We start from the raw sequence: 27,118 nt of genomic DNA, 5'->3' as shown, positions 1-27,118 counted from the left end.
AGAAATGTCATGTGCTTCCTCTGAATCCGTCCTGTTTAGAACAGTCTCACTCATGACCCACCACCTGTGTGCATGTGTGTGTATGTGCATGTGTATGGTGTGCTTTGTATACCTACTGGAGCCCTTCATCTTGAAAGTAGCCAAAGCCTTTCCTTTGAGTGACATCTCCAGGCCCTCACTACCCACAGTCCACCATCTTTCAACTTCCACTCACGCCATTCCTCTAGGCAGTGCAAACGCCCTTGCAGGAAAGAAAATATTTAAACTCTCTCTCTACCTAGTCCTCTTTGGCTACCAGACTGCTCAAACATTAGAGACAACTCCTGTTCTGAGGAAAGGAAGAGGTTGAAGCCCCGGTGGCAGCATGTATGCTAGGAAGATATTTCACTTGGTTTTAATAGCTAGTAAGACAAGTTTACAGGGCCATGTGGAGCCAAGACAGAAATGGGCCAGCGATGAACAGGACCACACCTTGACCACAAGCACTTAATCATATGTGCTCCTAGCCAGCTAACGATATAGTTTTCTTTTCAGTCTGACCTCTCCTTTCTCATAGTTCATTTGTTGTTATGTGTATATATATTTACAGAACACTTTTCTAATACACAGCATGTACACAATGTGACAAGGGAGAAAACAAAATGATACTACAGCATGGGTTTCTCTTTCTCTTGAGTCTGCTTAAGTTTCTAACTGCATGTATCCAACTGATCACTAAGTGTTCTTAAAGCACCACACAGTTCCATTCAAAGTTTAAGTATAAAGACAATGCCATCTAGAGCATAGTAACACTACCTCAAGCAATGTGAGCCAAAGACTCCTCCATAATCCTTTGACTCTGGGGAACTTTATATTAAAATGCTTAACAAAATAAGGCAAGGACACGAGAGAACAAAGCCTCATAAGCTCAGTTAAAGCTTCAGTATGAAACGTGTAGGGACTGTGTGGTCACACGTCAAAATATCAGGAGAGCTTCTGAACTGAATGCTTTGGCTGAAATAAGACAAAATGCCTCAAACCAGTTGGTTATCGTAGCACAGGCCTGGAATTCCAGCACTCAGTAGGCTGGGGCAGGAGAATCATGAGTTCAAGACCAAAGAAAATGACAAGGTGAGTTCACCGTTAGCCTGTTAGAACAAACACACATAAACACACACACACACACACAAAGAGAGAGAGAGACAGAGAGACAGACAGACAGATAGATAGATAGATAGATAGATAGATAGATAGATAGATAGATAGATAGATAGATTGATAGGTAGATAAACACAGATACACAAATACATAAATACATGCATACAAACACACAAACACACACATAAACATAAACACATATACCAACACACACACATAAACACATACACCTACATAGACACATATATATACACATAATATATACATACTACATACAGAGATGTATACATATACACAAACATACAGATACATTCACATATATATACACCTATACATATGCATATATAATCATACAATCACTTACTTGATTACACACATACACACCTATACACACCCCACATATGTATAGATATGCACACACACACACACACACACACACTCATAACCATGTTGCTTTTGGTCAGCAGGTAGCTAGTCATCCATAAGTTAACCTGATACAAGTAGTAGACAATTTCTTAATTTATCTGAATAGACTACTCCAGGATGTTTTTTTCATGGTCTCTTGATTATAATGAAAATGCACAGCTGGAAATCTTCAATATGGAGAAACATCCATATTAAATAACCATATTCTTAGAAAATCAGCTAACTATATATACACATAATTACAGAAAAGTCAATTTTGGTATGTGTTTAATAATTATAATGTATACCTGCATAGCAATCCTCTTCAATGATGCATGCTTCTGGACCTCAGCAATGTCCCCAACTGCCAAACCAATCTGAGGGATGACAAAAGATTGATGATAGCATAATTTTCATATATTTGAGGTTGGTCTTACTTTCCACACAAGCCTCATTAACTAAACACCATAAACTAAATGGTACATAAGCAACCTGCACATCAGGGAACAAATATGCAATGTGATTTTGTTCTTTACATTTCTGGGGCCAGCTGGTCTACCTGCAACTTGCTATGGTGTGTTTGCTTGATGGCCCTGGGAGGCCTGCTCTTTTCTAAGGGAGATGGAGAGGTTGAGGGGAGGGGAGGAAAGAGACTTGGGAGAGCAGAGGGAAGGGAAACAACAATCAGGATGTGATATATGAAAGAAAAGTTTTTAAAAAGGAAAGAAAAAATCATTGGGTCCTGCAAGTCTAGAAGGATGGTAGCAGATTCAATGTTGCACACAGTGTCTTCTGTATAGTCTCAAGGAATAGCAGGCACAAAAACGATAACAAGTTCCTACATACCTTTTAATAAAGGTATGAATCCTGCTCATGAGTGTAATATCTTTATGGTAGAGTTACTATTTAGTATTTTGCCAATTAAACATTTAAACGGTGGCAAGATCTCCCTGCCAAAGTGGAATCACAGCATAAGATGAGGTGACAGCATCCGATGGAGCCATTCATTAGTGAAGGAAATCTGCCCAGAAGAGTCAACATGTGAGGTGAATTTCGAAAAATCAGAAAGAGTTGGCCTATGGTGGGAGGATGTTCTAGGAAAAAGGAAAGCCTGCACAAGTGTTCCAGAGGAGGAAGGAAAGGAGAAACTGTGGAAAATGGGAGCTAAGATCAAGATGACAGTGATGAAACAGAGATTAACACATGCAAAACAGATGGGTCTGGACTTCAAGAAGGCTTCTTTCTAAATCATGAGAACGAATCTAACAGATCCTCTTTCAAAGTGATCAGCTTCTAATTAGCTATTCTGTGGTGAAAATTCATAATAAGAATGTAGCAGAGAAATGAGATAACACACTCCTCCATTTAAGGCTGTGATAAAGATCAAGTCTGGAGATGTAGGCTAGTCAGAGGAAGAGGTGAGTGTAAGAAGGGTGAAGGCAGGGAGGCAGTAACTTAGAACCCCCCATGGCTTGGATGCCATGCCTCTTGACAAGGAAGCCAGGAGCTAATAAACTTTATCTTTTAAGTTGGTTGCCTTCTGTCCTTTCCTTCAGTAATAGAAAGCTGATGAATACTCCCCCAAATAGAGAGAAAATGAATCCTCATCATTACTAAATGTTCAAGCACTTAATGGAGTGAGCGGAGATACATCACTTACCAGTAAGTTCATGAGGACAATTGGGACAAACATCGTGAAGGCAATAAGCTGCCCAAAGGTCAGGACTGGGTATGCCAGTTCATCTCTAAACAGTGGCTCTAGGAAGGCATCGCGATAATTGATGTCTCCTAGCATCATACTGAACGTCTGGATTAAGGAAAGCAATGGGGTGCTGAAGGCATCCTGAAAAAAGAAGGAAGCAACAACAGGAAATGAGCATCACTTGGCACGGAAAGGGATCTCCTGAAGGTCAAATAACCATCAGTATTTAATTCATGCCTGCGGTCATGAGAAATATTAATAAACTACAGTCATCAAAAGTAAACAAGAAAAATGTCATACTTAAAATACAAACTTTTGACAAAGAAAAATCTAATAAAATTATACAAGTTATTCAAATACGGCTATCAATTTACTAGGCCATTAAGATTTAACTATAAGTATGTATTTTCAATATTATTAGCAATAAAGTAAACTAGAGATGCAAATATCTCACTTGGAAATTCAGGAGGACGTAAAAGCTGAGGCCAAAGGCCAATAGGAGGAAGATAAACACTCCCGTGGATCTCAGCAATGTTTTAAAAATCACCTCCAACATAACAATGAAAATCCCACAGTTCTCAAACCTGCAAAAGTAAACACATTGAAACAGCTGCTCACTGTGTGGAGTAAGTCAGACAGGAGGGCTAATAGATGAGATCACCCAAGCCAGTCATTCTGGGATAAAGGGACGAATTCAAATCTGAGCATAATCAGGGTTTGTTTTTAATCTGATTATTTTCATCCTCATGATCTTCCTCCTCTTTTTCTTCCTCTTTTTTCTTCTTCATCTTCCCCTTCCCCTTCTTCCTCCTCCTCTTCCTCTTCTTTCTCCCCCTCTTCTTCCTCCTCCTCTTTTTTCTTCTTTCTCCCCTCCTCCCATCCCTCCCCTCCCCCTAATCCTTCTTCTCCTGCCCCTTCCTTTCCCCCTCCCCTTCCCCTTCCCTCCCCTTTCCCTCCTCCTCTCCTTTCCCCTCCCCTCCCTCTCCCTCCTCCTCCCTGTAGTCTAACACACTGTGAAGTGTCTGGACAGACAAGTGCAACCTCTGTCCTCTAGCTTGTAAGATTCTTAAAAGAAGGAGTCACAACATGTCAAAACCCACTACCTAATGTATGCATGAGTCAACACATCGGCATGTGCTTTGTAAATGTATGTGTCAATAAAAATTTAGCAATGTTCGCAAAGGGAACAGGAAAGTAGAAAGCTCACCGCTAGTGCCTGGCATGACTTTGCTTTCCCCCCAGTGACTGCTCTTCCCACACCTATGCCCTCTCTCTCTAAGGGTCCACACCTCAGTCAGCAAGACTGTACTATTAACAGTAATGCAGATTAAAGTGGGGCAAGCATTTCCCTGGAGACCCAAGCCTCCAGCCCAACCTGCTTCTCAACTTGCTAGCTGAAGCCATCAAAATGTTCCCCTCACTCAGGGCTGAAATTTCTTCTTTGATGCAAGGCAGACCATGCCATTTTCTTCTTGTTATTATAAACACACGTAAAGAGGACATTTAACTTAACAGCAGCAACTGCTCAGATGTGAACTTAGACCATTTCCCCCCTCTTGAATTACTTACTATTCTTTAAAAATGCTCTGCATTTCTATGACTTTTATTCACTTAATCTGAGTGTTCTAAGCAAAGTAAATGCTTAATTAACAGGGTCAGGTGAAACAAGAGTGGCTGATGCTTTCAGTGCCATTCCTACACACACTCGGTCCAGGTTTGTTGATGAAGACAGATTTGGCATGGAGGCCACGATGGCCACGGCTAGAAACTCTTTCATGTTTATGCTGACAATGGTGATCTGCAGCTGGTGCCTAGTGGGTAGACGCTAAGGATGCTGCTAACTACACAACATGTTGTTGAATTTGCAGAACTGCCCCTTCTCACACACACCACCAATAATTAATGGGTCCCCAATTAAGTTAAAGCCTCAGTCTACACACTGAATTCCAGAACCCTGTTCCCCTCAACATTAAAATATTAGATATTAAATTAATATTAAAATGTTAAATTAATTTAAAAATATTAAAATAAAAGACATTTAAAACAATTGGAAACAGTGAAAAACACATTACAAATTTGTTGCAAATTCACCTCACCTATAACTGTTTTTGCTTTGATATTAAAAGGCTTAAAGGATGCAAACATCATCCAAACTGGCCTTACCTTTGAAGGTACAGTAGGAAGTTCATCCAGTAGAAGAATATCGCTATTGCTCCACACTGCCACTGCATATATGCTGGGATGTCGAGGAACAAGGGCAGCACGAAGACGATACTGGTTGTATAGATGACCCATTCCAGAGCGTTGTTGTAATCCAGGAAGTAATTCCTTTTCTGGGTAGAGAAGGAAGGGGAATGACCACATGAAGAAATCTGGCATCTACGGATTGTAAATGGTTACCTGGTTTTGTAGTTGGTTAGTTTAATTGTTTGGTCGGTTGGTTGGTTGATTGGTTGGCTGTTTTTAGTTGGTTGATTGGTTGGCTGTTTTTTCATATACAAGGTACATTTCCTCTTCAGGGAACTTTTAAAGAGCTGTATGCTGCTTTCATAATTTCTGAGCTCTTTCTGCCTCTAAGGACACACATTTTTGGTAAGGCATTGGGAGCAAGTCCCTTGATAAAAATGTTAGAGACCTGTGCTGAGAGGTAACTGGGGAGCACAAGGCTGTGCTTCTTAGAATGTTCTAGAAAGCAAATGTTCCATCCTATAGACCATTTAAATATAAACCAGATGAAGAACAGTCAACTCTAACAGAAGATTTATGTAGTGTTAAAATTTTTAGGTTATCATTTGCAATGTTTGGTGAAGAAAATGAAAGAAGATAAGAGATAAGGTGCCCTAAATCATTTAAGGTAAAACAACAATGTAACCTAACTCTCAGGATTGTGTCAATTTACAGAAAAAAACAAATATACATACACAGAAAAGTATTTGTAATCTCTAACAGTAAATGAATACAATTTTTTATTAACACCATTAGTTTCTAATACAAATATCCATGAACTTACATCATACAACAATGCAAAAATTTAAAATGTAATGCTATAATATTTATTACAAATTTTAAAATATACAAAAAGCATATATTTAAATTCTAAACTATAACAGAGAAATAATGGGTTTCTCTCATTTGCCAAAACATTTTTTGGATACTTTATATAATTCTTATGCTTAATCTGTACCTAACTCACTATCTTAAAAATAAGAATAAAGTAGAAGAAAATGTCATGAAAAACTTCCAAGCCATGTGTGTGGCACACACAGATACTCCCAGCATTCCAGAGGTGATGACAAGAAAATCGTCAGTTTGAGACTAGATATAGTCAGAGTAGCCCTCCCCCCATCTCAAACAATGTTTCCAAATTTTACAACAATTTGGCTTTTCCTCAATAAAAAGAAAGGGCATTTATCTCATGGCAACAATTCAAAGACAGACCCATTTGAAAGTGGATCTGGATATACTCTGTAAAAATGTTTATATTTCAAAATTGAAATTGAATTGATAGTATTACAATTAAAACTGAAGGTAAGCAAAATAGCTTAAACATTGTAAGCGCAAACACAGTGAAGGAATTCATAAGGATCAGACAGACAATTTGACTGTGGACAGACAAAAAGACAAAAGCTTTCTGGAGGCAGCAATGATGGGCAATACTTTCTCACATGCTTCAACAAGGCAACAATTACCAAACCTTCAACCTTACCAAAAAGTATGTCACTTTTACATTTTGAAGCTTTTGTATTAGTCAAGCTATGTGAATTTAGTATGAGAAAACCATTACAAATAATCTTTTGCTAATTAAGTAGTACTCTCTATATTAAAATGGTTATAGCTTAAAAATACAAACAAAATTGTATACCTGTTGGAAAATTTGGACCACTTCTTTGCAATATCCAAATATACTTGATAAAAACACTAGAATCATACATATTTGTATTGGAAATGAATTCTGCAGCAAAAGGTATAAGACAGAGAGGTTATGAGGGTTTTAAATGTAGACAACAATTATTTGCATCATAATTTCCTAGTAGTAAAATTTATTTTGCTATCATTTCATTATTATGCATTGTCTTCAGTTGTATTAAAGTGAAAGTTATTGTCTTGGCAACACCTATTTCTTTCAGTTGAGATGACATACTAATTTCTTAGTAGTTCAATCACTGCATAGTCAAACAGATCTGCATCCCTACACACATTTTTAAAAATGTGATTAAGTGCACATGTCATAAAAGTTACTGCTCTATAGTTTTCATTGCTTGTGCTTCTTATGTATATAGTGTGTATTTGTGTGTGTGCACACATGAATGTGTGCATGCATTCGTATCACGGCAGTAAGGCAGAATTTGGAGGACACCTTGAAAAAGTGGGTTCTCTCTTTCTATTATTTGGTTTATAGATATTGAACCCACGTCATCAGTATTAGTAACATATCATTTTTGCCCACTGATCTATCTCACTGCCTCACACCCCCAATTTGTTCTTTTAAAAAGTCCACATCTTAAATACCCTTTACATTATAAAATGTATGATTCTTATCATTAAACATATTCACATATTTACATCACCATCACTGCTATTTCCAAAACTTCCCCATTACTTCATTTTTTTAAAGCCCGAACTTGTTAAATATCTCTTCCTATTTCGCCTTTCCTGCTTTCCTCACAATGACAAACTGATAAGATTCCAGAAAGGTTGTAAAATCTCAAATTTAGCATTTTAGTTAGTGTCATTTCTTTGAAAACTTTCTTAATGACCATTTGTTTATATTTGTTCTCATCCCAAGACAGATTTTAGAAGAAAGGTGTATCATACATAAAGCTCTATTCATAATAATCAAAGTCCTGATATAAGCTTGTTATTTCTGAGGAAAAACAATGTTTACAATCCTTAATTTTAAAAGATTGAAGTTTTAAAATACCAGAGTGTCTATTCTTTCTTCATGAGTACTACTAGTTTCATTGATTATTCCAGTAGAATTGAAGGCCATTCCAGGCTGTATTTTGACAACAAGAAGGGTCATGGGTATGAGACCAAGGCAATAAGACCCTAGGTTCATCATATGAGCCCTGAATCCATAGGCACACCTACAAAGAAATGAGAAAGATCATAATTGAACCATCTCAAATAAAAGCATTTAAAAGGCATCTATGGAAAAAATAGCAATGATATATTTCCAGACATCTATTCCATAATTCATTGAATTTTACAACCAAAGTTCTTGTAATTCACCTTCTCCATTTTCAGAGATGGGATCTCTGAAATGTGTCAGCAATTCCTGGACAGTCTTCCATCCATGTGCCCTAGCTACAAGTTGAGGCTAGCCCTACTACATGCCTATTAATTTCCTCATACTCACTAAGCTTCATGACCCAGGATGTTGACTTCTGTCTCAAACAATAATTCCCACCTACCCCTCACACATTTCAAATGTATTTGTGTCAAAAATAACCTCAATGACTTTTAATGACAAAATTTGCCTTTGATGCTTATTCTTTTTCTAAACATGATAATACTAATAAATGAAATAAAAAACTACTAAATAAACTACTAAATAAAATAATTCTAAAACATGATAATAAAATCTAAAATAAAAACTACCACTACAATAAAATTATTTAAGAGGTTTTCAGGAGAGTTTATGGTAGCATCAAATGACTGAGAAGGGCTGACACCTACCATTTCATGAGTAAGTATTCCCTACACACAGGGTGGTTGAGGAGCTCTATGCGGTTATGCTGGACCATGACCTGAAAATGAGTAAAATGCCATCAGAACAAAATGTCAAACAACTGAGGACAAACTCAGTCTTTTGTTTTTGGATTTACAAGATTATTATGATATCATGAATGCAACATTTACTTATTTTAGAAATTTCAAGAAGTCTTTTAAATATAAAATGGAAAGTTTTATTTTAACAAAAAATAAAAACTCAATAACAGGGGAGGGAGGAAAGAAGGGAGAGAGGGAGAGAGGAAGGGGGAGATAGAAAGAGACAGACAAAATCATGTGGTTGCATCTATATAAAGCTGATTCCTTTTCTGTCTACCTCCCTCTCTCCATCTCTTCCCCAACAATATGGCACAGTCTTGTTGAACTTACACAGAGTTGTAGCACAAATAGATATGATAGGTCAATTGGCAAAGGTTTACCTTTATTCTGCTACTGAAGAAATTCAGCCTTACCTTTCTAGAGGAATTTCTTCAGTAGGGCACATACAAGCAGTTAAAAAATGTGAACATTATAAGCTTTCAAGATTGTTATTAATGATATTAGTATCTATTTTAAAATTACATTTTAATGATCAAAGAAATATGTAATGAGAAATTAATGAGAGTGAGGGAACAAGAGAGTACCCACATCCTCTTTCATTCACAAAAATCACTGTTACTATAATACAGACCCCAAACTACCTTGGTAAGCACCAGAGACCCCAGTTAGGAGGATCCTGCATACCAGATGAACATGTTAACTTAGAACGACTATTCTCAAAAGAAGATGAATTCTAGAAAATCTACAGTGAAAAAATTCAGGCTTGGGCAACATGGCAGGTATGGAAATTGAACTATAAAAATGTCTTCCATTTCCATCAAGCATGTTATATCCAAGCAATTCAGAACTCTACTGGAAACACATCTGTTACTAGAATCACTAGACTTACATTGAGGATTGTAAGAGGCTCATATATCACATCCTGAGTAGGTGCTACTTTTTTGGTCATGGATAATGGGCACTGAAGATACTTGAAATTATACTCAATCTGTGGAAGACATAAATTTAAAATATTAGAATAATAAATACTTCTTTGTAAAATTGTTCTTGAGATTGATTGACTGACTGATTGATTGATTGATTGATTGATGCATGGATGGTTTGCCTGCATGTGTGTCTGGATACCACATGTGTACTTGGTATCCACAAATTTCAGAAGACTATACTGGATCCACTGGAACTGGAGTTACAGACAATTGTGAGCCACCATGTGGGTGCTGAGAGTCAACTTTCTGTCTTCTGAAAGAGTAGCAATGCTTGTAAGCACTGAGACATCTGTCTAATCCCCTGACAATTCTTTGTGACAAATCAGATATGCAAGTTTAATTTTCTGCTGAAAGTTTACTGGCATAACTATGGGTAATTTCAAATGGAGAAAAGGGAATTAAGTTAGAGCATGTCAATTATAAAATTAAATATATTGGAAAAACATTCTTTCAATTTCTTTACAAGTCATAGCCATGAATAAAATACAATTATTTGGTTTAGGCCCATGTCTATAAAAATCACCCCAAATCTAGTGTTCTAGTTTCATAACCCAGAGAGAAAACTTTACTTTCATGCTGTCTTCTCGGACCCTGGAAGGACAGGACATACATACAGCAGGAGCTAGACAGCTGGATATCCACACCATAGGACATGAATTGTTTTAGAGATTCATCATTCACATAAAATTCCTAAGTAAATGTAAACACTAGAAATAACACTAAATATTGGTGTTAAAAGAAACTAAAGATTTAGGGGAAACTTTCATAGATCAATAACTCAGCATGAAGCCAATCTACTGTGGATTGTAGAAATACAGTAGCTCCATTTTTATTTTTTCAAGGGATTTTTATAAACTATACTTTAGATTATCATAATAAAATAAGCTTACATGGTAGTCTTGACAGGACTTGTCTTCTGTGGAAGGTATCATGCAGAAATCTAAAAGAACCTTGAAGAAAGAAAACCCAGCTGAATATTGGGGCAGCACACTGTACATGAGAAAGGAGTTTATTTCACATTTAAAGTAAGAGACAAGCATTCCTCTGCTTCCCTTTGTCTCATGATCCTTCTCTAGGAAGAACAAGGAAGCCGAAGTTTTCTTCTAACTGCTACACCAGGAGAGGCCATGGTAAATTAACACCATGAATTTTCTTCCTGTCAATAATATTGTCCGTCTAGATTATATGTTCATCTGGAGTTCAGGAAACTCACTATCAGGCTCTGCAGTGGTCATTAAGCCATAAACCGTTATCTTCATGCTTGAATAGACAGATGTATTAAAAAATCTTCCTATTACAAAGAAAGCAATGTCATAAGATTGATAATATATGACCACTGCCACTTAACATTAGAGCTGAGTGTGCAAAGAGAGGAAATTGGGTGTGATGCACAGGATAGGTTTCTGCACATAGAAGCAACTTGTATTCAACATGGTTAGCCCTGCTTTCTGAGAAGGCAGCCTAGGAATTTTGATTTATATAGAAAGTCAAGCACCTATATCCTTAAGGAAGGCATCTTGAGAATACATGTTAGAAAAAAATGTAAAGAGCATTCATTTGGCTATCAAATACCACTGTGTATCTGCCCTAAACTTGATTTGAAAAAGAAAAATCTGTTTTGCAGAATTTTATTATCTGTATTACGTGCAATAATTGTTAGAATTCTTTTGTCAAAGCAAGTCCTCATTGAACATTTGTTGGCTAATTTCCCTCATTTTGAAACTAGAAAGAAACTATTATTGTGGAAGTAAGTACAGCTACCACTCTACATGCCAAGCACACACCCATGGGGACTTTGGCTTTGGGGAGCTTACTTTCATGCACTCAGGCAGGTATTCTACCATTTCCATGATTGGACACCGATTGCTTGGAGAATCATGAGTGAAAACTTGAAGACACTCATCCCATCTGTAAATAATATGTAAGGTAAGCCAAATGATTGATCACTGCTTTGCATTGCTGTTCACACCAGAGATTCTGCACTCTTCAGGGAAGCCACGCTTTGATTTCACCAGTAAAGTATCATGTTCTCATTACTGCAGTGGTGCCATGTGAACTACGGTCAGTGCATCAGTACGATGCTCATCTATGAATGGCAATCAGGAATATGGGCGAGGTCCAGCATGGGCGTTCTGTTCACTGCCCTGTCTCTTTCTTTAACTGCTTTTTAAGGAAGGCAGGCTTTATGCTTCTTTCACACCTGAAATTATGATGTAATAAGTACATTTAAAGGTGACTCCGTTAGGCAGAAAATCTAACCTGTGGTTAAAATCTAACCTCATCATGCCAACTCTTCAGAGGGGCTCAGGAGTCAAGAGCAGTGGCTGCTCTTCCAGAAAACGTGGGTTCAATTTTCAGCACCCACATGGTGGTTCCCAACCATCCACACCTCCAGCTTCCAGGGCTAGCAGCCTCCTCTGACCTCTTCAGGCAACAGGTACATATGTGGTACATATGCACACATGCAGAAAAAAACATTAAAATAAATATCTTGAAAAACAAGAGTAAATGCCATAGAGAATAGTTTACATTCATAAAAGGTCAGATGTTGTTAAGGTGCATTTCATTAAATGGTATTAGTAACCTCAGTTATACTTCTTATATTATTATTTATATCTCTCTTTCATTCAATAATGTATTTATTATCTATGTGTTTGTATGGAAGAGGGCACACCACAGTGTGCATGTTAGAGGATAACTTGTAGAAGTCAGTTTTCTCCTTGTATTATGTAACTTCAAAGGACCAACTCAGGTAGTCAGGCTTGGTGCCAGGTGTGATTACCAGATGAGCTAGCCCACTAGCCCTAGGTATATCTTCATCAACATCCAGTTTCAGAATTTGTGCTGACAAGAACATGTCAGACAAGTCCAGGAAGGCAGACCAGAGTTTGCTTTGACAGGAACCTTGTTGCCAAATCTTCCATGTGCCCAGAACCCAGTATAAAGGGCTAACCATGTAGTAGTATTGGACTGTCATGTTAAAGTTTGCAGAAAGGAAGATTGAGGGTAAAGCAATGCTTCCATGTCAGCAATAACTGAACAGTGGGTATTTTTATATGTAGATTTAAAGCTGAAGCACATTTCTTTCTTCTCACTTGCTCTCAGACTAGGGGCACCATGTTATCAGAGGACACACGGAAGACAGGAAGGCACCTGCATACCTTTTACTCCTGATGGTTGTGAGAACCACTTCCTTGCGCTTATTGTGCAAGGCAATATGCAGAAAGGAAGCTTGCTTCTTGTTCAGGAGGATGTCAGCATTGTAGCTCAAAAGCATTGCCACAGCCTTGGCATGGCCTTCCCGTGCTGCAAAGTGGAGTGCTGTGTTCTTTTAACCAAAACAAACATACAATATGGGTGAGAGTAGCAAGTATCCTTTGGCTGTTTGGTTGTCTTGTTCATTGCTGAAATTCTTAAAGAAATAATTAATGAAGCTAACTACTTAATAGCAAAGTATATCAGGCTTAACCTCATGCTGACAATGAAGCTTTTAAACAATGGGTTTATCATTCAAATGAGAGAGAGTTCTTGGAGTGAGGCTCTTATAGAAAGCACAGAAGGACATGTCCCCTGGGGACTTAGCACCTAGTAGAAATGTGGATCCCAGACTTAGAGTTCTTCAGGCACATTTCAAAGTCAGAGACTGCTATAAGGATTCTGGTTTGTCATTTCCCCATATAAAAATGTCTTTAAAATCAGAAACAGAAATCACGATGGCCTATCTCAATCATTTCTTGAGGAAATGGACATTTCAATATTCTCTAAAAAAAAAAAATAAGAACAGATGGTAGCTTTGCCATCTTGACACACCCCAAAAGAGCATTTCTAATTGGTGATCAGGTTGGTCTGTGGCATGTCTGTGGGAAATTGTCCTGATTGTTGACTGTTGTAGGACTCAGCCCATTGTAGAAGTGGGTAGCTTCATTCCTTCAGCAGGGGCTCATGAACTAGAAAAGACATGAAGCCATGTGGGAGCAAGGAAGCCAGGATCCATTCATTTCTCTCTGTTCTTGGCTATGTGTGTGATACAGCTAACTGCTTTATGCTTCTGCCTTGACTCCCTCCAGTGATTGGCTGTAACATGGAATTGTAAGCCTGAGAAACCCTTTCTGTGTGTTGTCAGAATGCTTTATCACAGCAACAGGACTAGAACAGAAATTAGTACCAGAGAAGTAGAGTTGTTGCTGTGATGAACCTGATTTCATGACTTTTTATGGCTTTGAATTCTTTTGCTGGAGGATTGTGGAGGGTTAGAGAACGTTGGATTAGAGAGTCATTGAGCACTCAGAGCTTAATGGAAAGTTCTTGTGGCATAGATGATAAGAATACTTTGTCATTGAGCTTGGCAGATAAGAATGCTTAAGGGGCATCCAAATAGCGGAGGTCCACATCATGATTCAGGGGGAAACAGTTTATGAATATCGGAGATAGCGACCATTTGAATAATATTTTGGCTAAGACTCTGTGTTGATCATGCTGAAGCTGAAGAATCATCTGTGATTAATAACAGGTCAGCAGTACTGAAATGAAGCCACCTGTGTTTTCTTAGGACAACGGGGAAAAGATTTCCTCAGGGTTATACAATTGTGGTCCAGGGGTACAGGCTATATCTCTCAGCAGAACTTGACAATGAAGACATTTTCTGCTGGGATATAGGTTTTAAAGACAAGAAAATGAAAGTCAGGGATGGTGGAGTGTGATCAAGCTTGATACTTTGTCATAGGTTGGGAGTCCTCCTTGGGAGACCTTGAACAGCCATTGGTACAAGTGAACTCTGCTGCAATGGAGACAGGTCAGTACTGTGGAATAGCCACTGAGCAGAGCTGCAGGTATGAAGCACCGCTAGTCAACCCTAGGAGAGAAGCTGTATGTTGAGAATGGCCAAGCTGGAGAGGGAATGATGTCCTTCCAAGCTCAGAAGATGGCAAGCCTCAGATGTTGGACAGTAGATAACAACATTTGACTTACCCTGGTGGGTTTTGGTTTCACTTATAAGCCATGGTCCAGTTCTTCTCTGTCTTAGTTAGGGTTATTATTGCTATGATGAAACATTATGACCAAAGCAACTTGGAAAATAAAGGGTTGCTTTGACTTAAGTTTCCATATTATTGTTCATCATCAAAGGAAGTCAGGACAGGATCATAAGCAAGGCAGGAACCACAAAGCAGAAATCATGGAGGAGGGCTGCTTTCTAGCTTGCTCAACATGGCCTGCTCAGCCTTGTTTCTTATAGAACCAGGACCACCATTGCAGGGATGGCACCACCTATGATAGGATTGGGCCCTCTCCCACCAATTACTAATTTAGAAATACCCTACGGCAGGATCTTATGGGGGAATCTTATCATCTCTTCTTTCAGATGACGGTAGTTTGTGTCAAGATGACATAAAACTAGCCAGCACATTTCCCTTTGGAATAAGAATGCTTAACTATGCAATTTGTTTTTTACAGGTGCCCATGTGTAAGACTTTAGACTTTTAAAGAGACTTTTGGATATTTAAAGAGTCAGCTTTTTAAGGACTGGGACCTTTAAAATGCATTATATTTCATGCATAATAAAAACCTGAGAACTAGTAAATAAGGAAAGGTTGCACATAGTTTACAAATGATGCAGCTATCTGTATGTCAAGGTGACAAAGGAGAACTACAATGGTTTTGATTGTCACCCCAGGAGCAGAGCCTCCATTAAGGAGTCTTCTAGATCTGATCAGCCAGTGGGTGTGGCTAGGGGGTGTTGCCTTGATTATTAATTGCCTCTGCCCACTGTCGGCTAGAACAATCTCACTGAACAGAGAGCAAGCAGCAAGGGTGCATTCCTTTCTCTTATCTGTGGATGTGGTGTCCAGATGTGTGAGCTCCTGCCTCATAAGCCTGTCAGTCATAGTCTGTAACCTAGAATTGTGAGTCAGATAAAGGCCCCCACCCCCAAGTTACTTATCAGAGTGTTTTATCAAAACAACAAAATAAAACTAGAATAATAGCGAGTAAACGACACTACAGACAATGCTCTTAAATCACTATGACTTGTGTCCTGCCCCTGCCTTGCAGGATTCTCAGCTCTGCTCTCTTTATTTTTCTGGGTTCACCAAGAAGAGATAAAAATTTTAGGGTGAAATCATAGTCTTTGGCAGCTATGAAACAGTACCTTCAATGCACACACATCCCTTACTCTCCAATTTCTAGTCCCTTTTACTTATTCCTCTCATAGACTAGTTTTTAAAATTCTGACAAAAGACCGAGAGTAAGCAAGGAATGAAAATATCGTGGAAAGGATTCTTAACAATTCTGCATGTTTACTCTACGCCAAGATTCTGATTTGGTCAAAGAAATCCAATACCTACCCCTTCCTCATCGAGCCGGTCTGTGCACTTCAAGTTAGTATCAAGAATGACCTTCATGGTCTGAGTGTACCCACCCATGGACGCATGATGCAAAGCAGTCCAGCCATTGTGGTCACTGTTAAAGAGGTAAGAGAAGACATGCAAATACACTTACAGGTCAAACACGGAAGGTGACACCACTGAGCTCAGCATAGCTTATGACGATGGCCAGGCATGAGATGAAACAACCCAATGTTTAGTACACATTTATAATATATGAAGCAGTTTCAAGCATAGTATCGGGCACTCCCTTATAATTGTGACTCAAATGTGTACTTATGAAGTATAAAGAATATAAGAATATCATCAAACTCTCGAGAGTAGGGCAAAGTATGTGTTCTCTATATTATTTTTCAAAGCCTCAGTGGGTTTATAAATACAGATTTCAATCATGTTTCCCTGAACATTGTATCATAAAGTTTCCATAATATTTTCATTATTTTTACAGTCACTAATGATTGCAGCTGTAAGGTAGTTAATATTGTTTCTAAGCATTTAGATCTCCACCCTCTTGTGCTATCAAAGTTGATTACCTGTATTCACAGAAATTAAAGATACAGATAGAGTGAAAGCTTGTCATATTGGTGATACTTGCCCAAATACAATATAGGAAATAAATCACACAAGGTAATTTTGGTATTCATAAGTAACTCTTTCAGGTTATTTCAGTAATGCTGTAATTAAGGACCAGTTATGGTGCTGGGTCTCCATGTGTCCCTTTTACAGGCCTAATATTCTGTGTCCCTTAGAAGCGGGGAAAAACTGGGCAAAGACTTCAATTCAAGGCTGTCACTCATGCACTGCTCTTAGTGCATAGATGAAGAAACTGGCTGGTGATCTTGAGCCCAAAGACCCACTTGCTCCCTGACACTTTGGGAAGCTTGAAGAAAATGAACCTAAGTGTCTCTAGTCCCTTTCATAAAGATGATATTCAATTACTGCACATATTTCTTTATGCTTCATATTTTAACTTGGCTTTGTTAATCGTGTTAACTTTCCTTAAGCACTAGAGTTCAGTTTCATTAAGTACAAGAGCCCTTAAGTTCCAGTCAGCTTGAATATTTTCCATTGCTACTTTTTTGTATCCCTCGTCAGTTAGACTGAAGGGAAAACTCTTGGTGCTTTGTGATTTTGTATTTGTATGTATGCAAATGTACAGATACATGAACTCACATACACAAATATATATCTGTATTTCCACAAAAAGATGAGAGAAAGTCATAGAATACAAAGAAATATTTCAAAGGTTCTTAAAAATACTCTCCCCAAAGCCACTTACTTTGAAGCAACAAGATCAGTTATCCATACACTTAATTTCCATTTGAGAATTATACTTAATTCCATTTTAGAGTTTGAGAAATTATGTATGTTTTGAACATAAAATGAGATAGATGTTTTATACCATCTTTTAAAATATTACAGAAAAGTTTAAAATGCTTAAATTTAAAATATACACAATTCCATGAATTCATGCCTCACCTGAGAAACAAGGCCCCTTTCTTCAGGAGAAGTTGAACAACTTTATCATGTCCATTCTTTGCTGCCAGGTGGAGAGGGGTCATCCCATGGAGATCCCCTTCATTCAAAAGCCTTGTGTCACTTATGTCTTGCAGAAGCCTCTGACATGTATTGATGCGTCCATAACTTGAAAAGGTCAGGTTCATATTTGTGAGACAAATATACAACAGAAACAAACACGCTCAAATATTGTGAGTCTAATCCTCACCTGGCTGCAAAATGCAGAGGCGACTTCTTATCCTTACTTTTGGTATGAATGGACACATTGAAGCCAAGGAGGTTATTTACAGAGACAGGGACCCCCTGCCTACACGCATAATGGAGGGGTGTACATCCATCATTGTCTTCATCCATCACCAACTCTTTGATGTGTTGCATCTGTGAGAAAGGGATCTTTTAGTCTAACTGCCTCAGTGTTGTAGGGTAGATTTCATACTATTTTGTAGCATAGCATTTTCCAATCTATTGCAGACAAATCTTCAAATAATCTAAAAACAGATAAAAGGAAATCCATAGGGATTAGGTCTCATGTTTTGTCTGCATATCATGTGAGACCCTACAAGCAGGGGGAGTAGGCAAGGCGCCATTTGATGTGTCCTCTGATCTGTTCCTCTCTTCCTTGTTTCCACAAACAACACTTCAGCACCTAAGCTTAAGGTTAATCCAAACAAAACAGTTGGGGATCTTGAAAGTGGATTTACTTAATTTTTAAAATAGATTAAATGCGTATGAAAGGCAAATGAGGTGGTCAATCCAGGTTGTAAAGCATTTACTTCTGTTTAAAATATCTTAAGCCCATGTGCATTTTGATTCTGTATTGAACACAATAACAGGATGAAAATCTACTTATTATAAGAAATACCTCACATTTCAGGTGCACTTAATAGCTAGGCAGTAATGTTAGCTGGCTCATTACACGATGCTGTCATCAGACAGTCAAATGTGTTGAGCAGTTTTCCTAGCTGATGGTGAAACACTTAGTAATTGACCTTTAGACTTGTCTTTTCCACTCACAAGGAATGTGCCGAAGAAAACAGTGAAGGAAAATGATTATCAATGGGCCTTAGTTATAGATGAGAGTACAAAACCTCTGTAACTTTAAAAACTCAGTCTGGATTATCATCAACTAATTGTTATCATCCCCACCTCTATGACAGAAATAAAGCATGTCTATTTTAAAGGACTATGGAAATTCTAAAATGAGCTCTCATAATATAAATAGCAACACAATCAGCATATTCTTCATTGCATATGACTTAGTTCACAATTCACGGACATAAAATACCTGCATAAACTCAGGCCGCAAATTTCTTAGTCCATAAGGCTGCTGCACAGTCAAATGTAAAAAGTTACGCCCAAGATGATCTTTTATATCTACCTTGGCACCTGAAAAAGAGAACAATAGGAAAATAAAATCTACTCATGGGTTTATAGCATGATCATTGGTGGTCCTTCCCAAATCTTTAACTTACAGTAAACTATAGCTAGGTGGAAAAATTGAGCATCTTTTAAATGGGTTTACTTAACTCTGTGTGCATTTGTGCATGTGTGAGAAAGGGGTAGAAAGTTTGTAACACTTTACATTTCCAGGTGAATCCTTAAGTTTTAAGCAGAATAAATGAATCAAGAGAGCTAAGCATCCCCTTTTGTCCCTGCTGCCAGGCTAGCCTGTCACAGAGACGGTGACAACAGCTACATGTCTACTACGACAGAAAGTTCATAACATTTTTTAGCCAACTCCTGGTGTTTACCACCTGCCTTATACACGTGATATGTTATTGCTATGAATTATCATTCAATATTTTTTTACTGGACTGAACATTAGTGTAGGCTTGGAAAGTCTTTTATTAACCTCTGTGTGCACAGAGCATGTCCCAGTGACTGACATGGGACAGCTGACTAACAGATGTTTATCTCAGCACATGGGTCTGCTTCTGATTGGTACCTTTAGAGAGGAGCAAATTCACAATATTCCAGGATGCAGAAGCGGTTGCTAAAATAAGTGGAGAGCGTCCTTCAGAATCAGTACTGTTGATGTCTGCTCCCTAAAACAAAGCAAGTCACTCAGCCAGGAGATTATGACTAGGGAAAGCAGCAAGTGACGTGGCAGTGCCTAACTAAAGTGCAATGTCCAGCACTGCAGAACTCAGTCTTCACTAATCATAGAACTATATAACATTTCTATAAAATTCAAATATCATTACATATCAAGATATTCTTTCATAAATCCAACAATAAAATTATTATTTCCCCATGTTAACATAAGTTTTTGATTAACATCTATCAATAGATCAATTACTGACCAAGTCCTTAGAACACAACCTTCTTAGCTAAAACACTATTTAGTTCTCACCATAAGAAATTATTTAAATGCCTCTAATTTTGATTTTTCCACATTTATTGCTGTGTAATTTTTAAAGCATTAATGAGAAATAATCTACTTGAAATGCTTACAGTAATTGAAATATATAAACTGAGACAACTGAATTGAAGTTATGGAGGTTAGGGTTTAACCAAACGTTACGTGAAAATTCACATTAAAAATGGTGTGTGTGTGTGTGTGTGTGTGTGTGTGTGTGTGTTAAGGGACTATATTGCACATGATAAGAAACAAAGGACCTTTAAAATTTCCATGGATTAAATTCTCTACTTTGGGTAGATTAGTAAAATCGTGTAAGCGTTGAATCGGGCCTCCCTTTGCTCTGCAGAGCATGTCTGTGAGCAGCAGCAACAGCTGCAGGGAAAGATGAGGGCAATGGACGGGGGTCAGCTACGACTCCCCCGACAGCCCACTGACAAGAAAGCATACACACATAAACACACAGCATCTAGTGAAGCTCTTCTGTGTACTTCCATGTAAATATCACAATCTCAGTGGCTACTGCTAACAACACAGGAATTGCTAAATACTCTGAATGGAGCCTTGCTGATTGTCCGTTTTGTGGGAACTAATAAACCCACCAGCACACAACCATTCATGTACAGGCTGGGCAAATGCCAGTCAACAGCAAGTCAAGTCTGCTTCTCTGATGAAGATGACCTCGGGCTTTGATGGGCAGCATACCTTTGGATTTCAGTGATTTTCATGGTTTGGAAGATGATACAATGCTGCAGTAGTGGGGATAAAACTTATTTTGGAAGATGAAAGAGATATAGGTGGCCTGTACTACATCTGCTGAAGACATTTCTCAGTGCTGATAAAGCATCAGTTGATTTGTCTATACCCACAATCCTAAGAGGATCCCGTCATAGGTGCCCAAAGGAGCTTTCTTTGCAATAGACCCATAAACTCTAAGCACAGAGCTCACTGCTAAGGACATAAATATATATACTCCAGTTCTACTATCATAGGCTGGCTACTGTGCATGCACAGTTAATACGCTCTCTTGCAAATATGTTAATCAGCTTTCGGGAAACTTTGGCTACCAAACAACTGCCTAGAATTTCTTTGTACTACCTTGTTAGGAAACCCTTAACTCTCATCTCACACTCTTTTTTATATAAATTGCCATTAATAAGCGAAATTTTATTGACAGGATTTAGAATAGCATTTCAAAATTGAATCATATTTGTTTAAGTCTGAGACTAAGATTAAAATAATTTCAATTTCCACAAATATTTTTATTAAATTTTAAATAGATATATTGACCAAGAATTTGTGATTTACTTAAAATAAAATATCCATAATATAATGTATAATGTTTCCAGGTGTACTGTAAGTACTAGTTTAAGAAAGCTAGACCTATGAGTTGAATAATTACCACTGAAATTAGGTAGTCTGCCAGGTCATGGTGATCAAACAACGAGGCTCTGTGAGAGGCGGAGGGGGGGGAGGGAGAGAGAGAGGGAGAGGGAGAGAGAGGGAGAATATATATGAATTAAGATGTTATTGAAATAAGTATGAAAACCAAAGATGCTGTATTCAGAAACCTGACGCAGAATAGCACAATGTTAATATTAAAGAATTCAAGTTCTGAGTAGAATATTTTCAAATATATTCAAAAATCAGGAAAAACAAAATGTAATACAAAATCACTTTATCATGTTTTAATGAGTGCACTCTTTCCCATAAAACCATCATTCTGAAGTGAGTAGACTTTAATTGAGTTTAAAGAACTGGCGGGCATTATCGTGACTGCAGGGATCAGGCAAGACGGGCCTAAATACGGTCTGTAGCCTTTGGAAAGTCTCTGCGAGGGTGTTTCAGTGGAGCTGTTCTTCAGCAAAACACGGAGGAAGCATCAGTTTTCCCGAGCTCTTATGAAGCCTGAACTTATTGTGGTATGAATTGTAGTCATTTGGGGGCTATTCTGGGCCAGTCACAAGAAATACTAATGAATAAAATATCAGAAAGCTGCAGATGTTCATTTAAACACCTCTGTACAGATGCTAAGGATTTAAGACGATGTTTTCTATTGAATACAGCACTGCTCCTGTTTAAGGCCCTCAACTACTCTTGACCTTTTATATATACATTAATTTGAGAACATGTTTTTGACTATCACATAAAGTTCACTAGAAATAACACAGAGGCCCTATTTTCCTAACATAATTGCTTCTTAGCTATATTAATATTCTAAAACTGGATGTTTTGAGAAGCCACTGGACATCCAAATTAACTGAATAAAAGAGTTCTAAAGAATATCCTAACTCACCCAGTGATTCTAATAGGATCTGGACTGTAAAAATGCCTAGGGGTTCCCAAACTCTTGAATGACTGGATCAATGGATCATTGACGACACAGATTATGCCACAGCACTTTTGTTCTGTAAAGTTCCATTTGCTATCTTACTTTGATTCCTCCAGTCATTAGAGATTCTAGCTGAAACCTAACATCGTGATTAATTCTCTTCTCACCTTTGTCCCGTTTGTGTTTGACTTCAAGCCTGATTTATCTTAAAGTCAGATTGCTATAGTAGCTTGCGCTGATTTTAATTACATGGCACATTTTCCCAACCTTTCCACTTTTGTTTCTATGTGTCTTCACCAGTGAAATGAGATACAGTGCTGTCACTTAATCTTGTTTTATGATTCATCCTGTTGATTTTATTTGGCTGGTGGCTTTGATCTATAAATCAAGATTTTTCCTGTTAGGTATGGACACTTTGGTAACTATGAATGAATTTGTATGCTTTTAGAAAATTTTCAGCTTTCATTTATTAACTTTTAGAGTCTTATGGTTTTCAGTTGTGTGTAATTATTTATCTTTCATGTTTTATATATAAATATCTTTTCATGACAATAGCTATCTTTTAATCACTGCAAAAGTATTTCCTATGGGTCTTTTGAAGAATTCTTTCACTTTCTGGTCATTTGAGAAGAACGATTCAACCATAGAACCTTTGCAACCATAATGGCAGATTTTTTTCTGGCAATGTGTACTCAACATGTAAGTTACTGACCTGTGAAGCAGGGTCTCCTGATTACCATCGACTGCATTCACAATGTCACTGCTTCCAGTATAGGATGAGATCATGAGCCTCACGATGTCAGTGGCTCCCTGGGTTGCAGCAAAATGGAGGGCCATGCATTTGGCATTCTAGAAAGAGTGTTGATGTCAACATTAGAACTTAAATCCCAACTTAAGGATTTAACACATATGAATTAAGCAGTAAGTTTATTCTTCCCAGATCTAGTGATGTCAAAGCTGATGATGAACTGTATTGTTTGAGCTACTAGAAACCACGAATATGAAGACCTATCTAGCAACCTGAGTGCTCTTGGCATACAATTCTATCATTATCATTTCAATTCCATTCTTTGCTCAAGGAGTATGAATCACTTTCTGAAACAGCTGAATGAAATGACTTCATATGAGTAAGGTCATTTCTATTTCAAAGAATTTAGAAGCAATAGGAAGAAGCTTCATGTGATTAATAACCAACAAGCACTTTCTGCTTTCTTCTGAAAGGAAACAGATTTATGGTGGCTGACCGAGACCACTATAGAGAAAAGTTCCAGAAGTCTTGGCTTCTCATCAGGTCAGGACCCAGGCTCAGTCAAAACTCTTATTACACAGCACTAGAAGTAAATTAGGTGAGCCGAAGCTAAAACATTCATGTCTTAGACTCAATCTACCACCCAAGACATTCATGATTGGGCTTTTGTGTCCTGGCTGGGAATATCAATGCTGTTATCTTTGCAGTAAGGCCTCACTATAGCACATGGCAGCTGAGTGGGATATACGCACTATGTATCTACTTTGTCACTTACTCTGGAATATTGAAATTTATACAATTAGAGAATATTTTCTTCCGTGTGGATGGGGCACAACATTCCTTTGTGCTGTGTACATTTCCAGTGTGACCACATGACATTTGAAAAATAGTGTTTGGAAGTTCTCACATCAGAGACCACATGGACAGAGCACTTGCCTCCATCATGTCGATGTGTGCACCGTTGTCCAGGCACATCTTAATCATGTCCAAGTCGCCACTCTGAACTGCGAGGTGGAGAGGGCTGACTTTCTTATGATTCACGAAGTTAATGTGAGACTCCCTGCTGTAGCCAGCCTTTTCACCTTTAGAAAAATGCACCATTTAAGGTTAAAATAAATGAATTTGTAAAAGGAAAGGACATGGAAAATTACATGAAGGCCCATGTGTAAATTCTATTGTTGTTCAAATGAAGGTTACTTAAAGGTTTCTTAACCATGTACAGTGTAGAAAGCACCAACTCACCGTATGCTAAGATTAATTCCATGCATTTCTTGGCACCTGAAAATGCTGCCTGGTGCACAGGATAGTCACCCCATTTATTTGATTTACATAGCTTAGCTCCTTTTTCTAACTAGAGAAAAAGTAGAGAAATCAGTGACATAAATTAAATAAGCAATGTTGACCAGAATATTTTGTCTCTAGCAAACCATCCCAACCTCCAGAGCATATGGGAAAATATGCAGAAGGCTCTGTAGGACATGCAATCTAGGCAAGAAGTAACTTCAGAATTGGACTAAGACAATGGGGCCATTACATCTTATAAAGATGAAGATATTCCATGATACAAAAAGATATCTACCTCAATCCCCAACAAAATCAACAAGATTTTTTTCAATTTCATATGAAATATTTAATTTTAAAATTAGGCTATTTGAGTCATATAAATAGTTTCAATTTTACAATAGCTGTTTACAGCTAGCACAGGTACCAAGTGTAATAAATAAGAACAATTTAGATAACACCACTTATAGGAAAGTCTTATGAGCTATGACCCACCATATGACCATATGACCCACCATATCCCAGGTGTGACACACCGAGGATAGTAGGGTAGCTATCCAGAGAGATGGCTGCTTTCTGACTTCAGACCTGTGACTTAGGACAGTTAGACAATTCAGGACTCTCCCTTGGAGAAACCATAAGAATACCAATCTTGGGACTTGAAATGAAATGTTTCTGTCCATGTTTATTTTTTTATCTTTGACCACTTGAAAGCTTAGAATCAAATGACTTGAATTGTATTTTTTAAACTTAATGTGCATGGGTGCTTTACTTGTATGTCTGTGAACCATGTGTGTGCCTGGGGCACACAGAGACCAGAAGAGGGTATTAAATCTCTGGGGTTATAGCTGAGTATAATCTACCATGCAAGTGGGAGCCAAACCTGGGTCCTCTGGAAGAACAGTGAGTGCTCTTAGCCACTGAGCTGTCTCTTCAGTTCCAGGATCCAATGGTTTTGATGTCATACATGTTGTTATATTTTGGTTTTATACTCTAGCCTGAATGCTGGAATCATCTTAATACCTGCCTACATTTTTTCTTGTGTCTTCTTTGATGTTCCTTTTTAGTATTCTGTATATAATCTAGAGTCCACATTGGATCTTAGACCTATATCCATGTAAGTTCTTTCGACCTATTTTTGGTATTTCCCATTTTGCTATGGAGATACTATGAAGTGTTTAAATAACAATTTGAGTCCAATTCACAGAAAGAAAGCAACAGAATATGATGGTTTACAAACCAAAATTTGCAAAGCTTCACTGTTGTCTTTGGCACACGTGGACATCAAAGCCGTGTTCCCATTCTCTCCGTCTAAATTGATGTTAGTGGCCTTGTGCTCAGTCAAGACCTGCATAAAATGAAGAAATAGGTTTTTAAAAAGCTAACCTACTGATTTTCAAATAGCGATATGTCTCCTAGGAGACTCGGTTGCTAAACCCCATTTCTGACTCTTCTTTTCCAATTCCTTTTCCATAAAAGATGTCATAAAATTTTATACACAGTAGCTATCAAAAACAATGAATGATTTTAATGCTAACAATTAGTACAACTTTGAATTGTATATTTGGAGATAGAATCACAATGGAAAATAATAATTTCCCTGAAAGGGAATATTTTCTTCCAGATAGCTGAGGTCTTCAGAAATAAATGTATGGAGACATTAGTGATATGTAGATTGAGGTAAGGGATTGAGAAAGGGAAAATGTGGAAAAAGGAAAAGAAAGAAGAGAGGGAGACGGGTGATGATGGCAGACATTAGTGATATATAGATTGAGGTAAGGGATTGAGAAAGGGAAAACGTGGAAAAAGGAAAAGAAAGAAGAGAGGGAGCCGGGCAATGATGGCGCACGCCTTTAATCCCAGCACTTGGGAGGCAGAGGCAGGTGGATTTCCGCGTTCGAGGCCAGCCTGGTCTACAGAGTGAGTTCCAGGACAGCCAGGACTACACAGAGAAACCCTGTCTTGAAAAAAAAATTCAAAAAACCAAAGAGAGACAGAGAGAGAGAGAGTGAGGGGGGAAGAGGAAATGACTTCTTTATCTCTAGTTAGGCAGAATACCAGTGAGAACCCTATTCTGTTTATCAGAGAATCTGGCTTTGTATAGACCTGCCTTCAGTAGGTCTACAAATTAACTCAAACTTGGTTTAGAATTGAAGAAATTAGTATTCTGATTAAATGTCAATTAATCATTCTCATGAAATTTAAGTCAAAGTCCGGTACCAGTTACTACCAGCTCATTATTGGCCAAGTCTACTGTCTGTCAACTAGGGTTAAGTATCACATAAAACTAACAATATGTATCTTTTGTGAATGCTGAGATCAGGCCACCCTCCCTCATGACCCTTGCAAGCATTTTCACTTTGGGCGAAATAGAGATCTTTCACACCACTCCTTGCTTTGAGTGTCTCAACTTTACAAGTCGTATTTTCTCCCTTTTGAGAGAATAGGATGGCCATAGTCCTTGGTTGGGCTCCATCTGTTTGGCACCACCCATCCAT

General features: G+C 38.0%; 1 protein-coding gene across 1 annotated transcript in view; it reads right to left on the bottom strand.

The window, feature by feature from the left end:
- Trpa1 (transient receptor potential cation channel subfamily A member 1) overlaps positions 1-27,118 on the bottom strand; it is a 56,227-nt gene that overhangs the window by 7,615 nt on the left and 21,494 nt on the right. The window contains exons 4-24 of the mRNA XM_052175931.1: positions 25,861-25,968; positions 24,582-24,690; positions 24,276-24,421; positions 23,304-23,440; positions 21,662-21,710; positions 19,846-19,945; positions 19,186-19,286; positions 18,109-18,278; positions 17,862-18,026; positions 16,344-16,458; positions 13,164-13,330; positions 11,817-11,910; positions 10,893-10,952; positions 9,906-10,004; positions 8,924-8,994; positions 8,166-8,331; positions 7,107-7,196; positions 5,408-5,577; positions 3,699-3,828; positions 3,203-3,385; positions 1,851-1,919 (exon numbers count right to left, since the gene is read on the bottom strand). Of these exons, the coding sequence (XP_052031891.1) occupies positions 1,851-1,919; positions 3,203-3,385; positions 3,699-3,828; positions 5,408-5,577; positions 7,107-7,196; positions 8,166-8,331; positions 8,924-8,994; positions 9,906-10,004; positions 10,893-10,952; positions 11,817-11,910; positions 13,164-13,330; positions 16,344-16,458; positions 17,862-18,026; positions 18,109-18,278; positions 19,186-19,286; positions 19,846-19,945; positions 21,662-21,710; positions 23,304-23,440; positions 24,276-24,421; positions 24,582-24,690; positions 25,861-25,968 (2,499 nt within the window). The remainder of the gene's footprint in view (positions 1-1,850; positions 1,920-3,202; positions 3,386-3,698; positions 3,829-5,407; positions 5,578-7,106; positions 7,197-8,165; positions 8,332-8,923; positions 8,995-9,905; positions 10,005-10,892; positions 10,953-11,816; positions 11,911-13,163; positions 13,331-16,343; positions 16,459-17,861; positions 18,027-18,108; positions 18,279-19,185; positions 19,287-19,845; positions 19,946-21,661; positions 21,711-23,303; positions 23,441-24,275; positions 24,422-24,581; positions 24,691-25,860; positions 25,969-27,118) is intronic.

This window comes from Apodemus sylvaticus, chromosome 3, assembly GCF_947179515.1.
Source record: "Apodemus sylvaticus chromosome 3, mApoSyl1.1, whole genome shotgun sequence".
Taxonomy (NCBI): Eukaryota; Metazoa; Chordata; class Mammalia; order Rodentia; family Muridae; genus Apodemus; species Apodemus sylvaticus.
The sequence above is the reverse complement of the archived record's forward strand: the minus strand, read 5'-3'. Positions and strand labels throughout refer to the sequence as shown.